Source organism: Rhea americana, unplaced genomic scaffold, assembly GCF_003343005.1.
Source record: "Rhea americana isolate MKP2758 unplaced genomic scaffold, rheAme1 scaffold_368, whole genome shotgun sequence".
Classification (NCBI taxonomy): Eukaryota; Metazoa; Chordata; class Aves; order Rheiformes; family Rheidae; genus Rhea; species Rhea americana.
In genome coordinates, this window is record NW_028186499.1 from 96,924 (window position 1) to 118,851 (window position 21,928).

Genomic DNA, 21,928 nt, shown 5'->3' on the forward strand with positions numbered 1-21,928 from the left:
AGTTTCTTCCACTTACTGGAAAAATGGCAAGAAAGGGACAACATTAAGAAAAGTTTTTTAAGAAAGTTTCTCTCACTTCTAATTCTTGTGATGCTCTAGAAATAATCTCTATGGCATATCCACTGGTTAAGTTTTTTTACACATATTTGTGTTTTGTTTGATCATTGTAACAGTTATTTATCTTATTTTGGATTTTACTGAACAACATAGCCTATTGACTCATAAATATCTCTTCTATGAGTCACCCTTTCTTTCCCAAGACCAGTGCGCAGCAAATGACTTAATCAGCTTATCCCTGTGAGATGCCATGGATTTACTTTCTATTCTGTTTATTTCTATATAACATTGACATAACATTCCTCATTTCTTCCAACACGCCTTTTCCTGATTACCCCATTTGTTAGCTTTTTCTCTAACCACACAACTGAGAGGCTGCTAGCAAATCCACGAAAGAAAAAAATAAGAGTTGGAGTCAGTCTTTTACCATCTCTCCAATATTTAGAGCCAGCTGGGCAAAATTCCAAACCACAGCAACGTATGTATGAACTGAATTTAATTAATTGAAATTCCTCCAACTGAAATTCACACTGAACTACTGGGAAGGATTTCAGCAAAAACATACACACTGCAGTCTTCATCTCATTCAATTTATTTAACAGCAGAAACATCTTATTATGACCTACCTAGAAATCAAAGAGAATTCATAAAACTGTAGGAAAATATAACAAACTTAGAAATAATTCTAACACAGTTGTAACAAAAGTGTATAACTTATAACAAAGGGCAATCCTTTCATCCAGGATTGTTTAAATAGCCTAAGTAAAAGTTAAGCATCTTACTACTGAGCTTCGAAACGTCTAATTGAATAACCAAGCTGTCAAAGCTTGTAACCATTACCATTTCCAAATCTTTAGCCATATTTGCCCTAAATATTCTTTCAATTATAAGTCCTTTGGACTTACTAATTCCAAATTCTCCCTTTGTATGTTCCCAGCATCTTTGGTGGCAATTGCTGAAATGCGAAGGATGTCCCAGTAACACATTCCACACCTCCAAAGAAATGTTCCAGGCTGTCTGGGAGTTATTGCCCTGTTATAGGGTCTCAGTGGTTAAAGACAACAAATTAAATGGGAATATGCATTGCTAGCTCGAAACCACCACTACTGCAAGGTTTATCATTCAGTCCCTACAAACATCAATCCAAAAGTAGCTTTTTTAAATCTAAAGCAATGTTACTATTAGCTAAAAATGTCCTCCTGCAAGACTAAAAGGCTATGTAATAAAGTACATGTATAAATGTACTATGTAATAAAAGGCTTTATTAAAAGTAATGCAGCTGCATTGCAGCTCTATCTCCCTGTAGCTCCAAAAGCTTCTGTTAAATCAGATTTCCATGGGCCACAGGAAAAGCATTACACTATAGTTTCTTAATTCATCTTTTAATTCTCCTAGTGAGTGTGAATCAGTACTGATCTATGGATTGGTACTTCCCAGCTTCTGCAGTTACAGATGAGTTTCAGCTGCTGTTGCTGTCTTTCCAGTAACTCAAATTTTTGCAGGCAGAAGAGCTATGCTTCTCTCTGATTCAGAAAGACCCATCCCGGAGTCCATTCCATGAACTGCATAACAGCATCCCAACATCTCTAACTTCCCAGGCATTCTTCTCATGGAAACTTGTCCAAATACATTTTTGCTTTTATTTTGGCTTTCCCCAGGGTAACAGTCGTGCAGGTGCAACCAGAGCACATTAATGTAAACCTTCCGCCCTGAGAAGCCCTTAGCATTGGGCAGCAGCTCTGTTGAAGCAGCTGGGGAGTGGTGAACTGTGCTGTAACTAAGAGGCTGAGCAAATCCTAGTGTTTTCCAGTGGTTTTGCCTGCTTGTCTGAGCACTGTTTTGATCACATGATCCATTTGCTTCACCAGGAATATGTTTTTTTCCTTGTGTATTCAAAATACAGACTTCGCTCCTGATGCTCCCAGCTGTGCTGTCTAGACAAGCAGGCACTCTGCTGCCTTTGGCTTCCACAAGGGAAACCAAGAGCAGCGACCTAAGGGGACCTAAGGAGAAAGAAGTGTGTGAGGACCAACCTGGATAGAGAGGAGAGGGAAAGAGGGAGAAAGAGAAGTAAAAAGGCCCAGTCTATCCTGGGTAGGGGGAATAATCAAGGAGAAGAACTGGGGGATAAGGGAGTGAGCAGGAGGGAGAGCAGGCTGTGTATTACTTCTCAGAGGAGAGAATAGAAAGGAGTGCTTTCCTTATTTCCTCACAGATCGTGGGTTGGAAATGAAAGTTCAGAGGAACCGGGCTGGAACAGACAATTTCTCAGTGTCTCACAGATACTAAGGACTGGGACTACCCATGGGAGGGTCTTGAGAATAATATTCACATGGAATAACTAGTATTTTCTTGTTCAGTTCACAGCCCCATAACCCCATTCAGACGCTATCAACAGAGGCATAGCTTTTCCTTTCAGTGGATAGGCTAGCTGGCAGCCTCAGAATTTCTTTGCAATACACAGTGCTACAAGAACACTCCCCACTACTTCTGCCCTCCTCAGGCTAAAGGAGAACACTTGAAAAGGCCAAATTCCACAGAACAGGACATGCAATAAAAAGCATCTATCTGTGACTTGTAAACCAGTGATGAGAGTTTGCATGGCATATAGTTCACCCCAGACTGATTGATTCTTCTCCACACCAATGAATTTCTGCATCTTTTTGTTAGGAAAATTCTTGGAGGTTCACCTCTGCCCTCTGGAGGGCCTACATCTCTCCTCTGACTATAGAAGAAACATAAACTTTTGGATGGGCAAAGAGAGACCCTCCTTGGTCTTCCACTGTGGATAAGTCAGTATTGCAAGGAAAAAATCTGGAATCCTAAAATCAGTGAAGTACTGGGAAAGCCCATGAGAAGCAAGAGTAAGAGAAAGCAGTGGACAGCAACATAGGGGAAGGTTAATAGAGCTGGGCTGAGAGGCTAAGAGATGAAGCTGGCACAGCTGCTAGAAGAAACCACAGTGTCTTCTGCCAGTAACCAAAAGCCAGCATGGAAATTTCAAAACAGGAAATGGGCTCAACAGATGCAGTAAGAAAGAAAATGCTGTCATGCAAGGGAGAAGGGCAAAACATAAGGGCAGCTTATTGTACAGGTCATTTTGAGAAGGCTTGGTTGTACAGCATGCTTCAAAATTTGAAGAAAACATGCACAAGATAGGCATGATGCTGGCACTGGCCTGTCTGAAATGCTAGACATTTAATACAACACTCAGTGTATGGCCTCATGGAAAGGGAAAATACCTAATTTCACCCACTCCTACCCTTGCCCCATGAATTCCCCAGCACCAAGATGTGTGTAGTCCAGGATCTGGCCAGGGTCACTGGGTCACTTTTACTTCTCTAAATTTTAAGCCAGGTTGCAGCCTGTTGCTTATGTTTCCTCATTTGGGTTATCTTTGTGGCTACAGTTTCTCTCCCTCTTGGGTATATTAAGACTAGCAGGTCACCAGACAAATGTCCAGGAATAACTGCTCTAATGGAGCTCCCAGTCCATGGCACTGTGACTCCAATTTCCGCTGTGTTTCCCTCCAGCACCCACCCCTTTCCTCTCCAGCTGATGTGAGGGGCTGACTTCCTGGTAAAAAAAAAAAAAAAACATAACTGGGTTCTTGCAATAAGCCTCTGAAGATAAATAGTACTCTGTAAGAAAAGTAATAGGTATCATCAAGGAAAGCCACAGAATCCAGACAGGGATGTTGAGGAAATATGTCTGAGGAGCAAAAACAATATGTGACAGCAATCCTGGGATGGATGAATACTATGCCAGACCTGCAGAGCCAGCTGGTTATGAAGCTTGGGTTGAGGTATTTTGGACTTTAGTAGTCACCTTCACTTGACCCTGTCGTCTAGATGTTTGTTACAGTCCTTGGAGAAAAACAGGTACTGCTAAGCCATGGTTCTTCTCTGCTTAGAGCAGATATCTGCAAGAGGAGGCAGGAGGAATGCAAGTCAGGTGTCCACTGGCACATGTATAATGACAACTGAGATGTTGGCAGTGAAATTCCTCACCCTTGTTTGCTGTCCCAGAGGGGCATGAGGTCCTAGAAGGTCCTGTGTTACGGCTGCTAGCACTCTGGCTGTTTCAGACACCCTCAGGTATCTCAAACAGTGTGAGATGATTACTTTCAGAGAAGTAAATGTAGGCCTGAAAGTGGATATTTCTCTCTTGTGGATGCAGACGGAGCTCAGCTGAAGGTGTTTGTACTGTTAGTATCCAAGCACAACACAGGCACATCCCACTGCTGACTGAAAATTGTACATTCTTGAAGTTCATTTGCAGGGAGGTAGGATGACGCTATTTCAGCAAAAGGCTGAAGACTTTCCTGTATGTCTGAGAGGAGACTCAGGTTGTTTAAGGTCTATTTTCTTAAGATAAAAGTACTCATATGGAGGAAAAGTCTACATGTCAGCTGCAAAATCCTACCAACCAGTGTTAATGAGACATCTCTGCCCTTGCAAGCACAGATGTCTACACTTGTACAAGAGAAGAGCTCTGCTAATATCAGAGTGATAAGGAGGATCCTGAATGGCAGAGAAGTTGCCAGGTGCAGTCCCACCCTCTATACATAATCAGGAAATCCATGATTGGTTCCAATCCAGACTTCCAAAGCTGCAGGAAGAATGGCAGCTCTATTTGGTGGGGTGGGGGGAGGTAAAGGTTGTTACCTGGGTGTGGGGCTGTGTTTCTCCTACTCTTTCTCCTCCTCTGAGTTTCTATGCAAAGTTAAATACTTTGTAGTTTTTAATAAATGGCAAGGATCCTTCTGCATTTACACAAGAAAAAATTAAAAACCACTAAGCCAAGAGATAAAGGAAAAGTTCCCTGGAGCTGAGAGGATGTAACACTGTCAATTAAGATTTGGCATGAATTACATAAAACAAGAAGACTAGCTATTTTGTACAAAGGGTTCTTCCTTGAGTTATAAGAGCACATTAAGTACTGTTACAGGTTATGATATGAACATTTCATTTTACTGTTTTTGTGAAGATTGCAAAAGAGATGTTACAGTACATGCCCTTTTCTACTACACTGTCTTCATGTCAAGAATTTTATGAAAAGGAGTAGTTCCTTCTCCAAAGGAAGTGAACATGAGGATTGAACATGCTTCACAAACCTCATCTTTCTGCTAGAGCTACCCCATCTCCTGATAAATCACTGCTTCTATCGCCTGCAAGGAAGATACAAATAGTTGGGTTGGTAGTGCTGCTTCTTGTGAAATGAGTACAAGATGAAATGGGGGGTGGGGAGGGGTTTACCTATAACAAAAGAAAAACAAGCATTCTCCCCCCTTCCAGAAAAAAAAAAAAAAAAAAACGAGAAAGAGAGAACAGAGGGGTTGACAATGCAGTAGAGAAGCACTGTCTCTGGAGGGATGTATCTGTGATGGTGGAACTGAAAGACAAGATCTCTGAATGGAGCTTTGAGCGTGCAGAACAATTAATTCAGACTCATTAGGATCCTCTCTCTTGCAGACTTCATGGATTATGCAGGCACCAAAGTCAAGAAGAGATTTAAGGAAGGATGTAAAAAGAAAGCATAAAAAGGATATCTAAGTGTCCTGGAGGTGTTTCTTCAAAGAAGAGAGAGCATAAGCTCATTTGCTTTATGCACTGACGTAGCAGGCAATGCAGGCTGGTGTTGAGAGTCGCACATGAGTCAATATGGGAATGACAGTCGGCAGGAAAGGGGCATGCTCTGAAACCCTTCAAAAATAAGTTACTTGATGTGAATGAGATAGACCAGGCAGAGGAGCCAAGGGGTGTGGGGTGACACACACACACTCTGCTGTTTAGAGACTTCTCCAAGTAGAACAAGAGCTGCTTCAGGTGCTAGTGTGTAGGATTACTTACCTGAATGAAGTCGACAGAGCAAGGTTGCATGATCAAGGACAGAGAAAAGGCTTCAGCAGGAAAATAGATGCGATGACATAGCTTCATCCTACTTAATACAAGGATGAGGTTATTCTCATTTTATTATACATTTTTACATTTGAGCTGCTTTCCACAGCCTTTCTTACAGACATCAGAAAAAAAACAAGTGCATTCAGCTGAGTCACCTATCCTAAGACAGAGACCTGTCATAAGATGGAGAAGTCAAATAAATTTGAGACCTGCCCTTGGGCAGGCTCAAACCACGTAATTTTGTATGTCTAATAACTGGTTGTCCTTGTCCAAGCTCCTCATTTTATGTTCCATCTGAAATACTGAAGAAAAATAGGCACTTCTAAAGGTTCCTGTCTATGTTAGATTCCACACAGAATAAACCACCTTCTATGAATCCTCTCTCCACTGACTCTAGACTGAGCCTCCCTGATAAACTTAAGGAGCATTTAAGGTTTTTAAAGGTAAGCTAGAGAAATCTCCCCTTTTATTTTAAAAAGATACTCTACGGAGAATCCCAAAACACCAAAGATTCAAATTAACCAGGTTTCCACTTCATGTGCATTTTATCAAATAAACTAAGAAAATTAACAAAAACAGAAAGGCAGAAAACAAGTTCATACCACATCCCCAATAACCTCTAGTAAGCTTTATTAAATCTTACTAGAAAAAAAAGTGACCATTTCTTCATGAACTCAGTGTACTAATTTGAAAAGACAGTGATGTTTTCAGTTGTCCCTCCCATATGCAGCAGGGAATTACCAGTCTCTCTGCTAGTTAATATATATTTATCTATATATCCCAGCTGAGTGGCTGAAGGGAGATGGATGTAATCATTTCTGAGTTGAAACTGGGGTTGAGGCTACAGGTCACATCCATTTCAGACAGCCTGTCCAGGTAATTGGTGGCTAGAGAATAGCCTGCATTCTTCCCTCTCCAGCAGATTGTTATTGTGAAACATTCCAGTACAAGTCAAGATGATTCAGAATGCTATATTTAGCCTTCCAATTAAAGAAAAAAAATTTAAGTCAGCACACAATAATCTCTCAAGATCAAACACATAAATTCTAAGAAATCACATGTATGTGCATGTAACAATTTTGTAAGACATTTCATTTCTGGATGGTTAAGATATCTGAAGAATGGCTGGAAGGCTTCATTCATAAATTCTCTTGGCTTTGCAATACACAGTATTACATATGCAGTATTACATATGCACATATATATATGCCGGCTCCCAGATTGTCCCTGGTCCATCCCCACCTTAAGTTCAACATCCAGGAATGATGCACTAAAGAAGTTTTTTCACTACTGACTCTGCAAATTGGAAGCCAGCCCCCCAACAAATTAGGGTGGTTGTGGTGACCATTGTGCTTTTGCTTGTCTTCAGGAATCCAGGATGTGGCTGACAAAATTAGGTTAGAAGAATAGAGGCTGCCAAATGTAGAGATGGACCATATGACCAGTTTTACAAGGGGACCAGTGGGGTAATCAAGGGTAAGATATGGAGTAAGATGGTAAGTCTGGCAAGGAAGGAGCATGATAACCATGCATGACCTGAGACATGTGAGGAATCACAGAACCTACCACACTTCACTAAGTCCAGGATGAAATGTTAGCAAGGAGACAGGCCAATGAAGGAAAGTGATGAGGATCTGAAGTCCCACAATCTACCCTTGAGATATCCATGGAGAGCGGGGAACCAGAGTACCATCCTGCATTTACTTTGTGCCACAGTTTCTCCTGAATTACCTCATAGGGTGGCTAAAAGGTCCATGGGTTTCAGGGACAGGGCAGGTGGCCTCCTTCTGTCCTCTCACCCATGGTGCCTTTATGCAGAAATAACACTAAGACACCTGTAGTGCTAGGCCACAAATACACAGAAGCAATTCCTCAACCACCTGATGAATCTGTCATCACCTTAGAGATCCTTAGGAGGATGACCAGACATGCCAGTGAAGAGCCATTCCTTGTAGCTTCTGACTGAGATGTAAGTAAAGGATTTGATGTTGCTTTTGATAGAGCTGGCAAGACAAATACATCAGTGAGTTAAATAAAAGTGGGTCACGGGCTGGAAAAAGTTCTGAGCAGTGACTGGAACAGTGAAGAAGAGGGAAAAGTACTTACCTGTAGAGCTTCCCAGCCAACAGCACTCAGAACAATGTCAGACCTCAGAGAACAAGATCATGTTGGAAAGGACCATGAGCGGAGCAAAAATGAGGAAATTGAGAACATACATGGGGATTAGAGATAGTCATCAGCTTTTTAGCATGTCAGAAACACATAGGAAGTGCATTAGTCCTGCAAAAGACCAGGAGAGAACCCAGAGCAAGGCATAGGCAGTGGCACCAGCTCCAAGGACAGGAGACAGACAAGCAGCTCTCATTGCTAGTGGAGCTACAGAGTCATGCTGTGTAACCGCAAAGAGCAGCTCAAATAACCTTTCAATGCCAGAAGTGTTACTGTCTTAAGAACACGCAAAGAATTGCACACCAGAAAAATGATGAGGAAATCAGCTTTGAAGGGGAGGAAGCCAGAGCTGGCAATAGCCATATTTAGGGTCCCAATGGTGAAAGAATTCCTTCTAACATGGCATCTATGAAACCACACAGTGATCCCATTTTCCACCAGTCCACATTGGCATATTAGCCATCTCCAGTAGAGCATGCATGAGAAATAGCCAAACAATATAGGCAAAGAGCAAGAGAAAAAAAGGGAAAAGGCAGACTGGGACATAACAACAGTTTGGATTGCGGAAGGGAGAAGTAAAAACCATAAGAAAATATGGTCACAGCTTGGGGAGGGACTCTGAAAGGGCTCCTGTCTGTCCTTCCATCCTCCCCTGCCTGAAACGGCCTTCTGGTTAGTTATGCAAGACCACAGTCATGGCAAGAGCTGCTTTGTAGGCCCTGTATCTGAGCAGGTAGGATCAGCAGGCATAACTGAGCCTTGGGCTAGCATGGCACTGCAAGTATAGCCCTGTCTACCTTGTCACAGCTTCGTATTAAGGAATGTTATATTGCTGCTGTGAATTGAGCTGAAGCAAGAAATATTCTGCATCTGAGACTCTCCTGATAGTGTGGAGCAATGATCAAAGGATCCTGGAAAGACCAACCACAGCAATATGTCCCCAGCTTTGCATTTAACGTCTTTAAATTTCATGAACATGAAATAGCTAAATACACAGCTGATGAGAGAGGCCTGTTGTTCCCAACAACATTTCTTTGATTCAATTGATCTGTGTCTAACAAGATCTATATTTCCTGTCTAACACATTCTAGGTGACCCTGCTTGAGCAGGGAGGTTTGACTACATGATCTCCAGAGGTCCTTTCCAACCTTAATCATTCTATGATTCTATCATATGCCTTGTATGCCTAATGGCAAGAACTCATATCACCTAAATTTACGCTCAAGTTGGAAAGGAATACAAACTCAGAGTGCAGATCATCTCCACATTCAAATAGTTCTATTCAAAGAGAATAGTTCCTTCTCAGAGAAGGAGAGTGTCCTTCTGCTCAGAAGAGCTGTCAGTCAGTGCTTCATTTTGTGCCTTATCTATGGAAGGAAGCAAGGGTCTGAATTTAATCTGGATCCATAAATGGACATTTCATTTCAGCACTCACAGGGCAGAGAGAAAAGTTCTAGCCTGGTAAGTCATGAGGAGATTTCATCCATGGTCTCCCAGCTCCATTTTTAGGAGATATGGGAAGAGCAATGCTCTCATGAAGCCCTCAGTGAATGGCCCCAGGATACTGCTTTCCCCCAGCATCCATCCCATGCTCTCCATCCCTCACTCTCTGCCCATCCTTTCTCATGCTAACTTAGAAAAATGACATGCTAGCACTGTCTTGACTCCCTTGGTCCCTCCCAGAGCCTCTGCCTTAGGCCTGTCACATCCTCAAATAGACCATCTCACTCCCAGCATGTGACAAGAGGCCTCATCTGCACGCAGCCAGAGCTAGAGTAGCTCTTACAGATCCTGTTGTGGCCAACCAGCCAGGGAGGTGGGAAGTCCTACTGTGGGGATAAGTATGGACATACACAACTTGGGAGCAAGTGCCCAGACAGGGAAGGAAAAGCTGTGTCAGGCTTTCCCATCTGTCCTTCTCCCAAACCATCACTCAAACTGGCTAAGTCACCATCTATCCTTTTGCCTCTGTGTCCTCAGCCCTCACAGCTTCCTCTGTCACCAAGGACCTCTGTCCCCTGGACATGTCTTTGGTGCCCCCCCCTCCAGGGATCCTGATTCTCCAGCGTGAGGAGCAGGCAAGAGGCTGCACAACTCAGCCCCCAGCATCTTGGAGTCACTAACTTGATTTTCTCTGATCACAGACAAAAGCCCAGATCACGCCACCCAGCCCAGCCTTCCTGAGGATGGAGCTGAACCACACGTACCTGCAGCCTGCACAGCCCACGCTAGCAGATAATGGAGATTACAAATGTGTGATAGATGTCTCTGATGTGTTCCTGGACAGTGCCACACTGCTCATCTGCCTGTGTGGGCCCCACGAGGAGATGATCTGGTAACTGGGACAGAAGTAGAGAAAACAAAGTGTATCTTTGTGCTTGATCATAATCAAGGAATGTTTGACCATTTCAGTATTTATCAGCCCAGCAACTAAGTCAATCTAAAGATGTTTCCATCTCCAAACAGAAGAAAACTTGCTTCTCTCAGTGAGGATGAGTGTATCTCCTGTAATTAATAGTCATCATGTTTAGTGGATTACTAACATGTGAATTCAATGTCTGAATATGTAATATAATACATGTGTGTGTGTATACATGTATGCATGGAAATTTGTGTATTTATAAAATGTGATATTTGTAGTGCAACAAGAAGCTAAGGTGTAGAAATGCTTATCATAGTAAATTGAATGTTAAAAGATATCTTGCCTTTAAGTGCAACACTGCAATTAGAAAGACTGCAGTTTTGAAAGTGTTTTATAAGGAATGTTTTTAAAGGATTGTACATAAATTGATAGATAGGAAATAGCACATAGTCAAAAACAGAGGTTCTTGAATCGTGAAGATATACTGATAATCAAAATATTACATATGTGTGTAAGATGTAAAAGTTCCTTTATTATATAGGAGCTCCAGACAATTTTAGAAATGTACAGCAATAGTATAAGAAAAAAGGTATTGCAAGCAGCAGGGCCATACATGCTCAAAACCACGGGCTCCCACAGAGTACATAACCTCCATATTTCCTGTAGAAACCTCAGTCCCTCTGAGGTATGCACCAAGTACCAAGATTGCTCGGTTATCCAACTGATGGAAATTTCTGAATAGTTTGCTCAAAGAAATATCACCGAAGTGCAAATCAGCCTGCAAGATATATCTCCAAAGACCTTTGCCTGCAGCCACCAAGTGATTCTAACTTAATAAATAAGACTTAAACGTCATTCATCCTCTTTCAACGTGTAACTCTGTATGTGGGATCCAACTCTGTGCACACACTATGTGCACACAGAGTCACAGAATCACAGAATGGTTAAGGTTGGAAGGGACCTCTGGAGATCATCTAGTCCAACCTCCTTGCTCAAGCAGGGTCACCTACAGCATGTTAGACAGGGTTGCATCCAGACAGGCTTTGAATATCTCCAGAGAAGGAGACTCCACAAACTCTATGGGCAACCTGTTCCAGTGCTCTGTCACTCTCACAGGGAAGAAAATCCTCACGTTCAGGTGGAACTTCTTGTGGTTCAATTTCTGCCCATTGCCTCTCGTCCTGTCACATGGGGGAACTGAAAAGAGTTTAGCCCCATCCCCTTGATATYCCCCCTTAAGGTATTTGTAGACATTGATAAGACCCCTTCTCAGTCTTCTCTTCTCCAGGCTAAACAGGCCCAGCTCTTGCAGCTGTTCCTCAGAGCGCAGATGCTCCAGTCCTCTGATCATCTTCGTAGCCCTACGCTGGACTCTCTCCAGTAGCCCCATGTCTCTCTCGTACTGGGGAGCCCAGAACTGGATGCAGGACTCAAGATGAGGCATCCCCAGGGCTGAGTAGAGGGGCAGGATCACCTCCCTCAACCTGCTGGCAACACTCTTCCCAATGCACCCTAGCACCTAATGCACCTTGTGTGGCCACAAGGGCACATTGCTGGCTCATGGTCAATTTGTCATACACCAGCACTCCCAGGTCCTTCTCTGCAGAGCTACTTTCCAGCAGGTCAACCTCCAGCCTGTACTGGTGCACGGAGTTATTTTTCCCTAGGTGCAGGACCTTGCATTTGCCCTTATTGGACCTCTGGAGGTTCCTCTCTGCCCAGCTCTCCAGCCTGCCCTGGTCTCTCTGAATGGCAGCACAGCCCTCAGGTGCGTCAGCCACTCCTCCCAGCTTGGTGTCATCAGCAAACTTGCTGAGGAGGCACTCTGTCCCTTCATCCAGGTCATTGATGAATAAGTTGAATAGGATGGGACCCAGTACTGAGCCCTGGGGAACTCCACTAGCTACAGGCCTCCAGCTAGACTCTGTGCCACCGATGACAACTCTCTGAGCTTTGCCTTTCATCCAGTTCTCAGTCCACCTCACAGTCCACTTGTCTAATCCACACTTCCTGAGCTGATCTGTGTGGATGTTATGGGAGACAGTGTCCAAAGCCTTGCTTGTCAGGGTACACAACATCCACTGCTTTCCCCTCATCTACCCAGCCAGTCATGCTATCATAGAAGGCTAACACATCATGGTTAATCTTCATTTTAATACATAAAGTGATTAATATAATGTAATTTTGTAACATAATCTACATTGAAGAAAGTGATTTTAATGATACAAAATCCTTGGAAGTTACTCTGATGTTACAGAAATCATTGAAACAGGAATTATTTGCTGAGATAAATCTGATGCTTTTAGAGATAAATTTAACGCATTTACAAGAAATTTTAGAACACCCTAAGGCTACTGCAGCAACTAAACAGGTAGTCAGTCTGGCTACTAGTACAGAAATTAACAGTACATCACAATAACAAAGACATCACAAGCTGCTAATGTAATAGAAGAGGCAAGGCACTACTCATGATTTGGAATCCTTCATAATGTCTTTCTACAGTTACAGGCACTTTGAACCTATATTTATAGCCCACAGTTGTCATTTTCATTATCATAGCAATGATGTTATTGGGGCCAATCATATTGGCTGTAAAATTAAGCCTTTAGCAAACAGAGTAGTGGTATATAGTGAAGTGAAAAGCTGCAGGCCACCTACACACCTGTCCAGGTAAGCATGAGGTGAGGCCAGATAGGGGAGGGTGAATGCCTCCAAGAAGATCCGTTGCTCAGTCCTCATCCATAGGAGGGTTTGTAACATCTTTGCTGAACTCAGTACCAACTTGCCACGGTATATGGACAACTAGAAGGGTGGGATAGAGCAAAAATAACTGTTAGCATACCCAGGAATGAGGAGGAGGAAACTCCCACCACCAACATCATACTCCTGGTAAAGAATGGGGAATGCTTACAGTTCATCCTAATAGCATGTTGGAGGGGTGACCATAACACCAGAGAAAGGGACAAATGCTAGAAAGCTGGTGGGTAATAACTGTAATTTTATTATTAAGGGGAATCATCAATACTTAATTTGGAATATGTATTAATGTAATTGTAACCTGAGACTGAAAATAATTCTTTGTTTTACTTCAATTATGCTGTTAAAATATCAATTAAACTAACAATAAATGCTAATCCTCAGCTCTGCTTTGAACCTATGTTCCCTTGTGTCCATTGGAGACTTTAATGATAATCTCCCCACTCTTCCCAGAAGGGGAGTTGCTTCTGAGAAGCACACAGACACTCTTCTGATATCTTGTTCCAGAAGTCTTTGTGCTAGAGGGCACAAAAGGGGCATTTAATATTTACTCTGAGGTATCAGATGCTGTGGGGCCGTAAAATCCTGCAAAGGACAGAAAGAAGAATGAAGAATCACAGAAACCTGTCAAGTAGGAGAGGAAAGAGAAGATTACACAAGCAAACAATTAGCAAGACAGTCACTGCAGCTAGTAGAAGGGCGATTTTGATCAGAAGTGCACTAGAAGTCATTTACTAAATTCTGCTTGCAGAATTTCTGGCAACAGCCACTTCCCTTCATGGCAAAAAGATCACGATAAATAAAAACAAGGAAGCAGAGCTCTGACGTAGTCCATAGTTACAAAACTATTCTCTACTCCCTTGTAACGCTCATTGTGATTCTGGAAAACTGACGTGCACTGTGAAGAAAACTTACGGGACAAGACAAGTAGAAGATCAAGAATAATAATATTGGGGATCTCCTGGCACCCTCCTGGGGAGTACATTCTTCCTCACGTATCTTTCCTGGAAGATGGAAATCAGGACATGGATTCAAAGGGAGTGTGAGCTGTGGAGGCACTACGGCTAATCTGCCCAAGCCTAGCTGGTAAGAAAGCCTTTCTCTGCTGATTCACCAAAATTAACAGTAAAGTGCCATGTTTTTCTCCATCCTTATCTTGCTTTTCTTTCCTCCAATAATTAAATCACTCCCATGCATTCCTGGCAACTTGCAGCACTCTTTTCTTATGTTCTTTCATGCTGCCCTGCTTTTCACACTGCTCCGAGAATCAATCCATCTCACAAATATGTCCCTCCCATCCCCACAATACCTATAGCTTCTGTCCCCTGAGCATGTCTTCGATGCCTGCCAAGGGTCCTGATTCTCCAGCATGGGGAGCAGGCAAGAGGCTGCACAACTCAGCCCCCCGTCACTAACTTGATTTTCTCTGATCACAGACAAAAGCCCAGATCACGCCACCCAGCCCAGCCTTCCTGGGGATGGAGCCGAACCACACGTACCTGCAGCCTGCACAGCCCACACTAGCAGATGATGGAGATTACAAATGTGTGATAGACGTCTCTGATGTGGCCCTGGATGGTGCCACGCTGCTCATCTGCCCATGCGGGCTGGTGGGGAATGGGGCCGTCCTCTGGCTCCTTGGCTTCCGCATCCGCAGGAATCCCATTACCGTCTACATCCTCAACCTGGCCTTTGCAGACTTCACCTTCCTCCTCTTCATGCTCACCTCAGCCCTGTTATACATCATGGAGAACGTCTCCTGCTCCACTTTAGAGTTCTTGAACTACCTGAGGCCACTTTTCCTGTTGTCTCTCTTTGCCTACAACACAGGCTTATATCTCCTGACAGCCATCAGCGTTGAGAGGTGTGTSTCYRTCCTRTGYMSAMWCWGSTAYCGCTGCCACCGTCCCGAGCACTTGTCAACCACTGTATGTGCCCTGCTCTGGGCTCTCTCTGTCTCTGTAATTGCTGTAGTGACTTCTCTCTGCATGGCTCACCAACCTGAACACTGCCAACTGGCTCTCATCTCTATGTATGTCCTCAATTTCTTCATCTTTGCTCCACCCATGGTCCTCTTCAGCACAATCCTGTTCATTAAGGTCCGATGTGGCCCCCGGCGCCATCACCCTGGGAAGCTCTATGTCGTTATCTTCTTCACAGTCCTCTTCTTCCTTCTCTTTGCTCTTCCCCTCAGCATCTGGAACTTCCTACAGCAGTTTAACTATGTCACTGGGCAGTCCCAGATTGTTTTCTTGCTAGTCTGTATCAACAGCAGCATCAACCCGTTTATCTACTTCCTGGTGGGGAGCTACAAGAGGCATTGCTCCTTCCAGATAGTCACCTTGAAGGTCGCCTTCCAGACAGTCTTTGAGGAGTTGGGAGATCACACAGCATGCGATGAGGATACTACAATGGACACACTACCCCCCGTCTGTTAGTCTTTCCACTGTTCAGCTTCATGGTTCTGGACAAAGGATGAGGGTTTTCTTAAGTAACTGGATTAAATAAATTTTGTCTGTATTAATTTTCCTAAAGTCACCACCAGCATTGTAATTCTGTTCCCTAGAGGAAACCAGGGCTGATCTCTGTAGAAGGTCGATGTGGGGAAAGAAGCTCTATGGGAAGAAAGTGTGTTGGTGCACAGCTTTTCTGCATCCCCATCAGCCCACATCAGTTCCAAAAGTTCCCCCCCTTAACAGAAACATACCACAGAGGATTATGTTCCCATCTCACACACTGTCAACAGCTTCTGCTGACTGGGGTGGACATTGCAATTGGGAAACTCTGCCCCATATTCAGACTAGGGGTAAAACATAGTCAATGTCCTAAGCTCTACTCCTCTGTCTCACCTCCAACACCACACAGATTGTCCTGACTTCTGCTCCCCTCCTATTTCTAAAAATGCTGACTATGGAGGTTGGAGGGGTCATCATTCCCCGCACAACACTCTGCCAGTACCCCTCAGCCCTCTCCTCACATGGATACTCCTTTTTGTGTCTCACTGCTGCTTGATACCAATAAACAGCATYGTGTACCCTTGAACTGCCTTCAATTTGTGTCCAAACACTTTTTGGATATCTGGAGCTTTTTCTGGGTTATGCTTTGAGGTTCAGGGTCCTGGTGGAGGGTAGGAGAAATATATACAATGCTTTCATTCTCTATAGCAAAAATATACTAACTCCCTCAGATGTAACTGCCCTGCTTCACACTGAATTTGGGGAGGCAGGATAGGGGCTAAAGAGTTAGACAATGCCTCCTGACTGTTTTCCTAGTTTCACAGGAAATATCCCCCCACACACATAGTTTTTCTTTTTTAAAAAATTTTACTAGGTGAGTCCAAGGTTAATGGCTCATCTTCTGAAATTCTCCCTTGATCCTGGTAAGCTGGAGTATTTCTTTTTCTTCCCTAATGGAGGGGGGGCGGGGAGAGCAAGCAAGGGAAGGAAGAGGGGAGTGGCAAGTGGAAAAGAGCCAAAGGTCTGCTAGCGACCCTTTCGAAACAGAGTGTTCTGGTTTCCCTTGACCCTGCCAGTAAAGTCAGCTATGAAAATCACTGCATTTCCTGAGGCGAACCATGGTACATGACAAAGTTATGAGTCCTCACAAGCTGTGTATAAAACATGTCAGGCCTCTTTCAGTCCTCACTGAGGAAGAAATGCTCTTCTCAAGAGCAGAGCAGCTTTCCTGGCCAGATCTTTACAGCAGCAAAAGAAGCATGAGTCCATGGCCACAGGCCTGGCCAGGACCCTCTAGGAACATGGTGCAATGTTTTATTGTCACTGTGGCCTCCATCTGATATGACTCATGCCCCTAGGTCATTGTCAAGGTCTAAGCGGGTAGAAAAGTCTCCTGTTATAGGGAGAGCCATAGATGACCAGGGTTAATTCACCAAGGAGAGTTTTCTAAAATGATGTGGGAGGAGTCTGAGAATGGCCATCCTGCCAGACATGTAAGTCATTTAAGAGCATAAAATTAGGTACAGACCTCAGAAATGAACTGGGAACATTTTAGAGGAGAAAGCCATAAAGCAAACATCACACTCCCTGCAGACCCCTCAGATGGGCTGCAGAGAGACTCCTTGTGCAATACCAACTCTGTTACCTGCCTGTCTCTACTAGGAGGAGTTGTCTATACCTCTGCCTTGGAAAACTGAACTGGGGCCCCATTTGGCCCCTAAAAATGCAGAGGAGATGCTTAGAAGTGTAAGTAGAGAGTGGATATCCTTTTTCATACTGGAGTCTGATGGGGGAGGACACTGTGACAGGAAAAGCAGATCACTGAGGAGTCATCTCCCATGCTCTGAGTGAGTGCTCTGCAGGCAAGAGGGACTTCTATCAAATGGAGGAAGATCCTGTGGCATTGCTCACCAGCTGGATACTTCATATTACTGAACTACAGGCCAGCACAGTACCAATTTCAGCACCCTTTCCAGGACAGCTGATAGAAACTGAGCTCCTCCAAGAGATTCTGGTCTCTGCTGGGATCCAGAGGTGCCTCTAGAAGGTTGCAGTAAAGTTGGGTGGATTGAATTGGGGCCCACAGGGCAGGCACAGACTTACCTTCAACCCTGCCCAGGACAGCTGGCATGAGGAGCAGATAGCACAGGTGTCATTCAGGGGCTTCTGGAGCTGGGCAGGGGAGTAGAAATATATTGCCCACAGCTGGGCAGAGGTGGGTCAGAGGGCCTCAGGACCAAGCACCATCATGCCATGACTTGGTTTCCTCCACTGCCATTTAGGGGGCAGAAGGGAGAGACCTTGCCCCTCCTCAATCTGCCAAACAAATACTCCAGAGCTGCACTGCTTACTCTCCTCATTTCCTGTCCCTCCATTCAGGACTGGCAACTCATCAGGTCCCACTGAGTGCCAGCTCCACTACACTTTGCATCTCCACCACCCTCCTTGAAAGCTCCACCACATCCTACCCCCTACACTCCCCATGGAGTCCTGCATCCCACACCATGACCTTCCTTGAGTGTCTCACCACATCCTGCACCACACTACCACCACCTTCCATGAGAGCCTTTGAAGTCCTGGTGCCATCCTGTGGCCTGCTCACCCCAAGCTGCTGCATAGGGGTTTTCCAAGGGAGCCATTTCTTCCCGACTGGGGAAACCCCCACACCGGCTGGCAGATGAGCCACCCGCCACCCACCTCGGGTCCCCCAGGTGCTGTCTCCTTCCACTGGGTTCCCTTAATAGGTCAGTGTTGGTGGGGACAAGCAGCCTTTGTCCTGCTCTCCACAGCAGTTGCTTTCCCCATGCCACAATTCAATGTACCGAACAGGATACTAAGGAGACAGTCTGGCTGACCCAGGGTGTCCCACAGCCCTCTTCATCAGTGCCTCTCCTCAGAGTGGATGGGTAAGGAAACATGGGGATGTGGGCCTGCTGTGGGCCCTGGGCAAACCAGGCACAGGATTGCCTTGCCCCAGCAAAATGTGGCTTCTGAACAAAGTGACAGGAGAATTTAGGCTATACCTACACCCTGGCCTGGTGCCCCTCAGCCTGCTGCACTCTGGTTACAGGTGACATTCCTGGAGATGCTTCAGGTGGTTCTCATTCCACAGTTTTGAGGATGAGGCTGGATGGGTCCCTGACTGCACATGACCCCTAATGAACCTCCAGTACCTAGTGAGCATTTGGACACAAATAAAAGGCAGATCAGGGAAGCACAACACTGTTTATTGATGTCAAGCAGCAGTGAGATACAGGAAATGGGTATTTGGGTGAGGGGAGGGCTGTGGGCATCAAGCAGATCCCCTGCCCTACCAGTGTTTCTGGAAGCAGGAGGGAGAGCAGAGCATGGGAAACCCTGGGCGGGGTTTGGAGATGAGATGGGGAGAAGGGTTTAGGACATTGAATGCATTTTATCCCTACTCTGAACATGGGTCTGGGATTTCTATTTTGGGGAAGCAGAAGTGGAGCTATTTGACAGCATGCAGGACAGGGAGTTCTAGGGCACATCTGTGTTCATAGGAACAGTGCCTGTGGAGCTGGTCTGGGACAATGGGGGCATGCCAGAGCATTGCAAAGAGCCCCTCCACCACCAAATCCCCAAACACTCCTCTCTCAAGAGACTACCCAGAGTAACAAATGCACACCTCAGAAGAGCTTCATTGAAATCTCTGATTTCTTGTTCTTACACTGGAGGGCAGCAAAACCCTTTGTATTCCTCCCTTCTTTCTTCGGAGCTGAGTTGCCAGAGGAAAGCAGCAGAGTCCCAACAGAACACGCCCCGTGGAGAGCTAGGATTCTTGTGCAGAAGATTGAGAGAGCAAACAGAAGAAAACAGCTACTAGAAGAAGGGCAGGCATTACTGCCAGTCCAGACCTGGGATAAGGAGGCCTCCTGCCACTCCAGCTGCAGGAAGGTGAGCTGTGCTTGCTGGCACCACAGGAACTGGCCACAATGACACATTGCCAACGGAGCATGAAACAGGCATAGGTAGCACAGCCAACGTGGCCACAGTAGTCTCTTAGCTGGAGATGGTGGTAACCACCGTTTCTTCAAAGACCGTCTGGAAGGCGACCTTCAAAGAGACCAAGGAGCAATGCCTCTTGTAGCTCCCCACCAGGAAGTAGATAAACGGGTTGATGCTGCTGTTGATACAGACCAGCAAGAAAACAATCTGGGACTGCCCAGTGACATAGTTAAACTGCTGTAGGAAGTTCCAGATGCTGAGGGGAAGAGCAAAGAGAAGGAAGAAGAGGACTGTGAAGAAGATAACGACATAGAGCTTCCCAGGGTGATGGCGCCGGGGGCCACATCGGACCTTAATGAACAGGATTGTGCTGAAGAGGACCATGGGTGGAGCAAAGATGAAGAAATTGAGGACATACATAGAGATGAGAGCCAGTTGGCAGTGTTCAGGTTGGTGAGCCATGCAGAGAGAAGTCACTACAGCAATTACAGAGACAGAGAGAGCCCAGAGCAGGGCACATACAGTGGTTGACAAGTGCTCGGGACGGTGGCAGCGRTASCWGWKTSKRCAYAGGAYRGASACACACCTCTCAACGCTGATGGCTGTCAGGAGATATAAGCCCATGTTGTAGGCAAAGAGAGACAACAGGAAAAGTGGCCTCAGGTAGTTCAAGAACTCTAAAGTGGAGCAGGAGACGTTCTCCATGATGTATAACAGGGCTGAGGTGAGCATGAAGAGGAGGAAGGTGAAGTCTGCAAAGGCCAGGTTGAGGATGTAGACGGTAATGGGATTCCTGCGGATGCGGAAGCCAAGGAGCCAGAGGACGGCCCCATTCCCCACCAGCCCGCATGGGCAGATGAGCAGCGTGGCACCATCCAGGGCCACATCAGAGACGTCTATCACACATTTGTAATCTCCATCATCTGCTAGTGTGGGCTGTGCAGGCTGCAGGTACGTGTGGTTCGGCTCCATCCCCAGGAAGGCTAGGCTGGGTGGCGTGATCTGGGCTTTTGTCTGTGATCAGAGAAAATCAAGTTAGTGACGGGGGGCTGAGTTGTGCAGCCTCTTGCCTGCTCCCCATGCTGGAGAATCAGGACCCTTGGCAGGCATCGAAGACATGCTCAGGGGACAGAGGTCCTTGGTGACAGGGGAAGCTGTGAGGGCTGAGGACGCTGAGGCAAAAGGATGGGAGGGAAGGTTACCAGCTGGAGAGGCTGCTTCACCACTGGTGGTCAGGGATGTGAATGTTTAAGAGAGATTGGATTGGCTCCAAGATGTTTAGAGGAAGGGTGTCTGTGGGAATGGGTGAGAGGGGCTGAGGGCTGGAGGCTGGAGGAAAGTCAGAAGAGAAAGGGAGAAAGACTAATGCAGCTCATTATAGTTTGAGCTACAGTCTTGCAGTCCCCTACCTTTCCAGATAGCAAGCTGGAGCTGATCTTCTTCCACATCTAAGCAGGGCACGCTCCCTCCCTTTGGGTCTTCTTGCTCAGTCTTCTTGGATAAGGAGAAATCAGGTCTCTGAGTCCTCAGAAGACCTAAGTAGATGATTGCTTCCTGTGTCCTTCCAAATAATGCTGCTAAGTGGGTGTTTCTGCAAGATCACAGGTCAGGTGGTAAGAGAGCACTGAGTAGTGTCAGAGATACTGGCTACATCACTGAGCCTCTTCTCTCATTGAATTTCTGTTGGTCTTGCTGGAAAGGAAATGTTTTGTCCAAGAGAATACCCCAGAGGACAAATATTGCATCAGTTACATCTCTCTGTGAAAGAATCTTGATGCGTTTACAATTCAACCTGATATATCATTAGACTGATAATTGCCACCTTCCTAATTGTTTTATTGCACTCCAGTCTTTTCCCCCCAACCCTGCTATGATGCTGACAGCCTTCTGAGATTGTTCATTACTGTTTACATCTGCCTTCCAGCCTCCAGCATGTGGATCAGTGCTGTATCATATCCACATTCCTCTTGCATCAAGCCTGTTTAGGAATTTGATGTTAGAACCACTGTCTCAGGTTTCTCCTAACTAGTATAGGGCCTGCAGGGAACAGCTACATGAGGCACTATGTTTGTGTGGTAGGACTTTAAGAGTGCCTTTCCCTTCCTTAAAGGCTTCCCATGGAACTACATGGTCTGAAAATCCTCCATGACTTGAAGACCCTCTTCAGACAAGAGATGCCTGCCTTTGTGATGTGGTGACCAGCCCCCTCCGTTTGGAGTAACAGATCCAGAGGAGGTCAAAGCACCCCAAATTTCTGA

General features: G+C 45.2%; 2 protein-coding genes across 2 annotated transcripts; one reads left to right on the plus strand and one right to left on the minus strand.

The window, feature by feature from the left end:
* The first annotated feature begins 14,128 nt into the window (after positions 1-14,128).
* LOC146591610 (mas-related G protein-coupled receptor member H-like) lies at positions 14,129-16,290 on the plus strand. Its single transcript, XM_085312502.1, has 2 exons — positions 14,129-14,334; positions 14,685-16,290. The coding sequence occupies exon 2, from the start codon at positions 14,727-14,729 to the stop codon at positions 15,684-15,686; it is 960 nt and encodes a 319-aa protein (XP_085168628.1). The 5' UTR covers positions 14,129-14,334; positions 14,685-14,726; the 3' UTR covers positions 15,687-16,290.
* Positions 16,291-19,724: 3,434 nt separating this feature from the next.
* Positions 19,725-21,209, minus strand: LOC146591611 (mas-related G protein-coupled receptor member H-like). The gene is made up of 2 exons (XM_085312503.1): positions 21,080-21,209; positions 19,725-20,684 (listed from the first exon to the last, which is right to left on the minus strand). Exons 1-2 carry the CDS (start codon positions 21,116-21,118, stop codon positions 19,725-19,727), a joined length of 999 nt encoding a protein of 332 aa, XP_085168629.1. The 5' UTR covers positions 21,119-21,209.
* Positions 21,210-21,928: the final 719 nt, after the last annotated feature.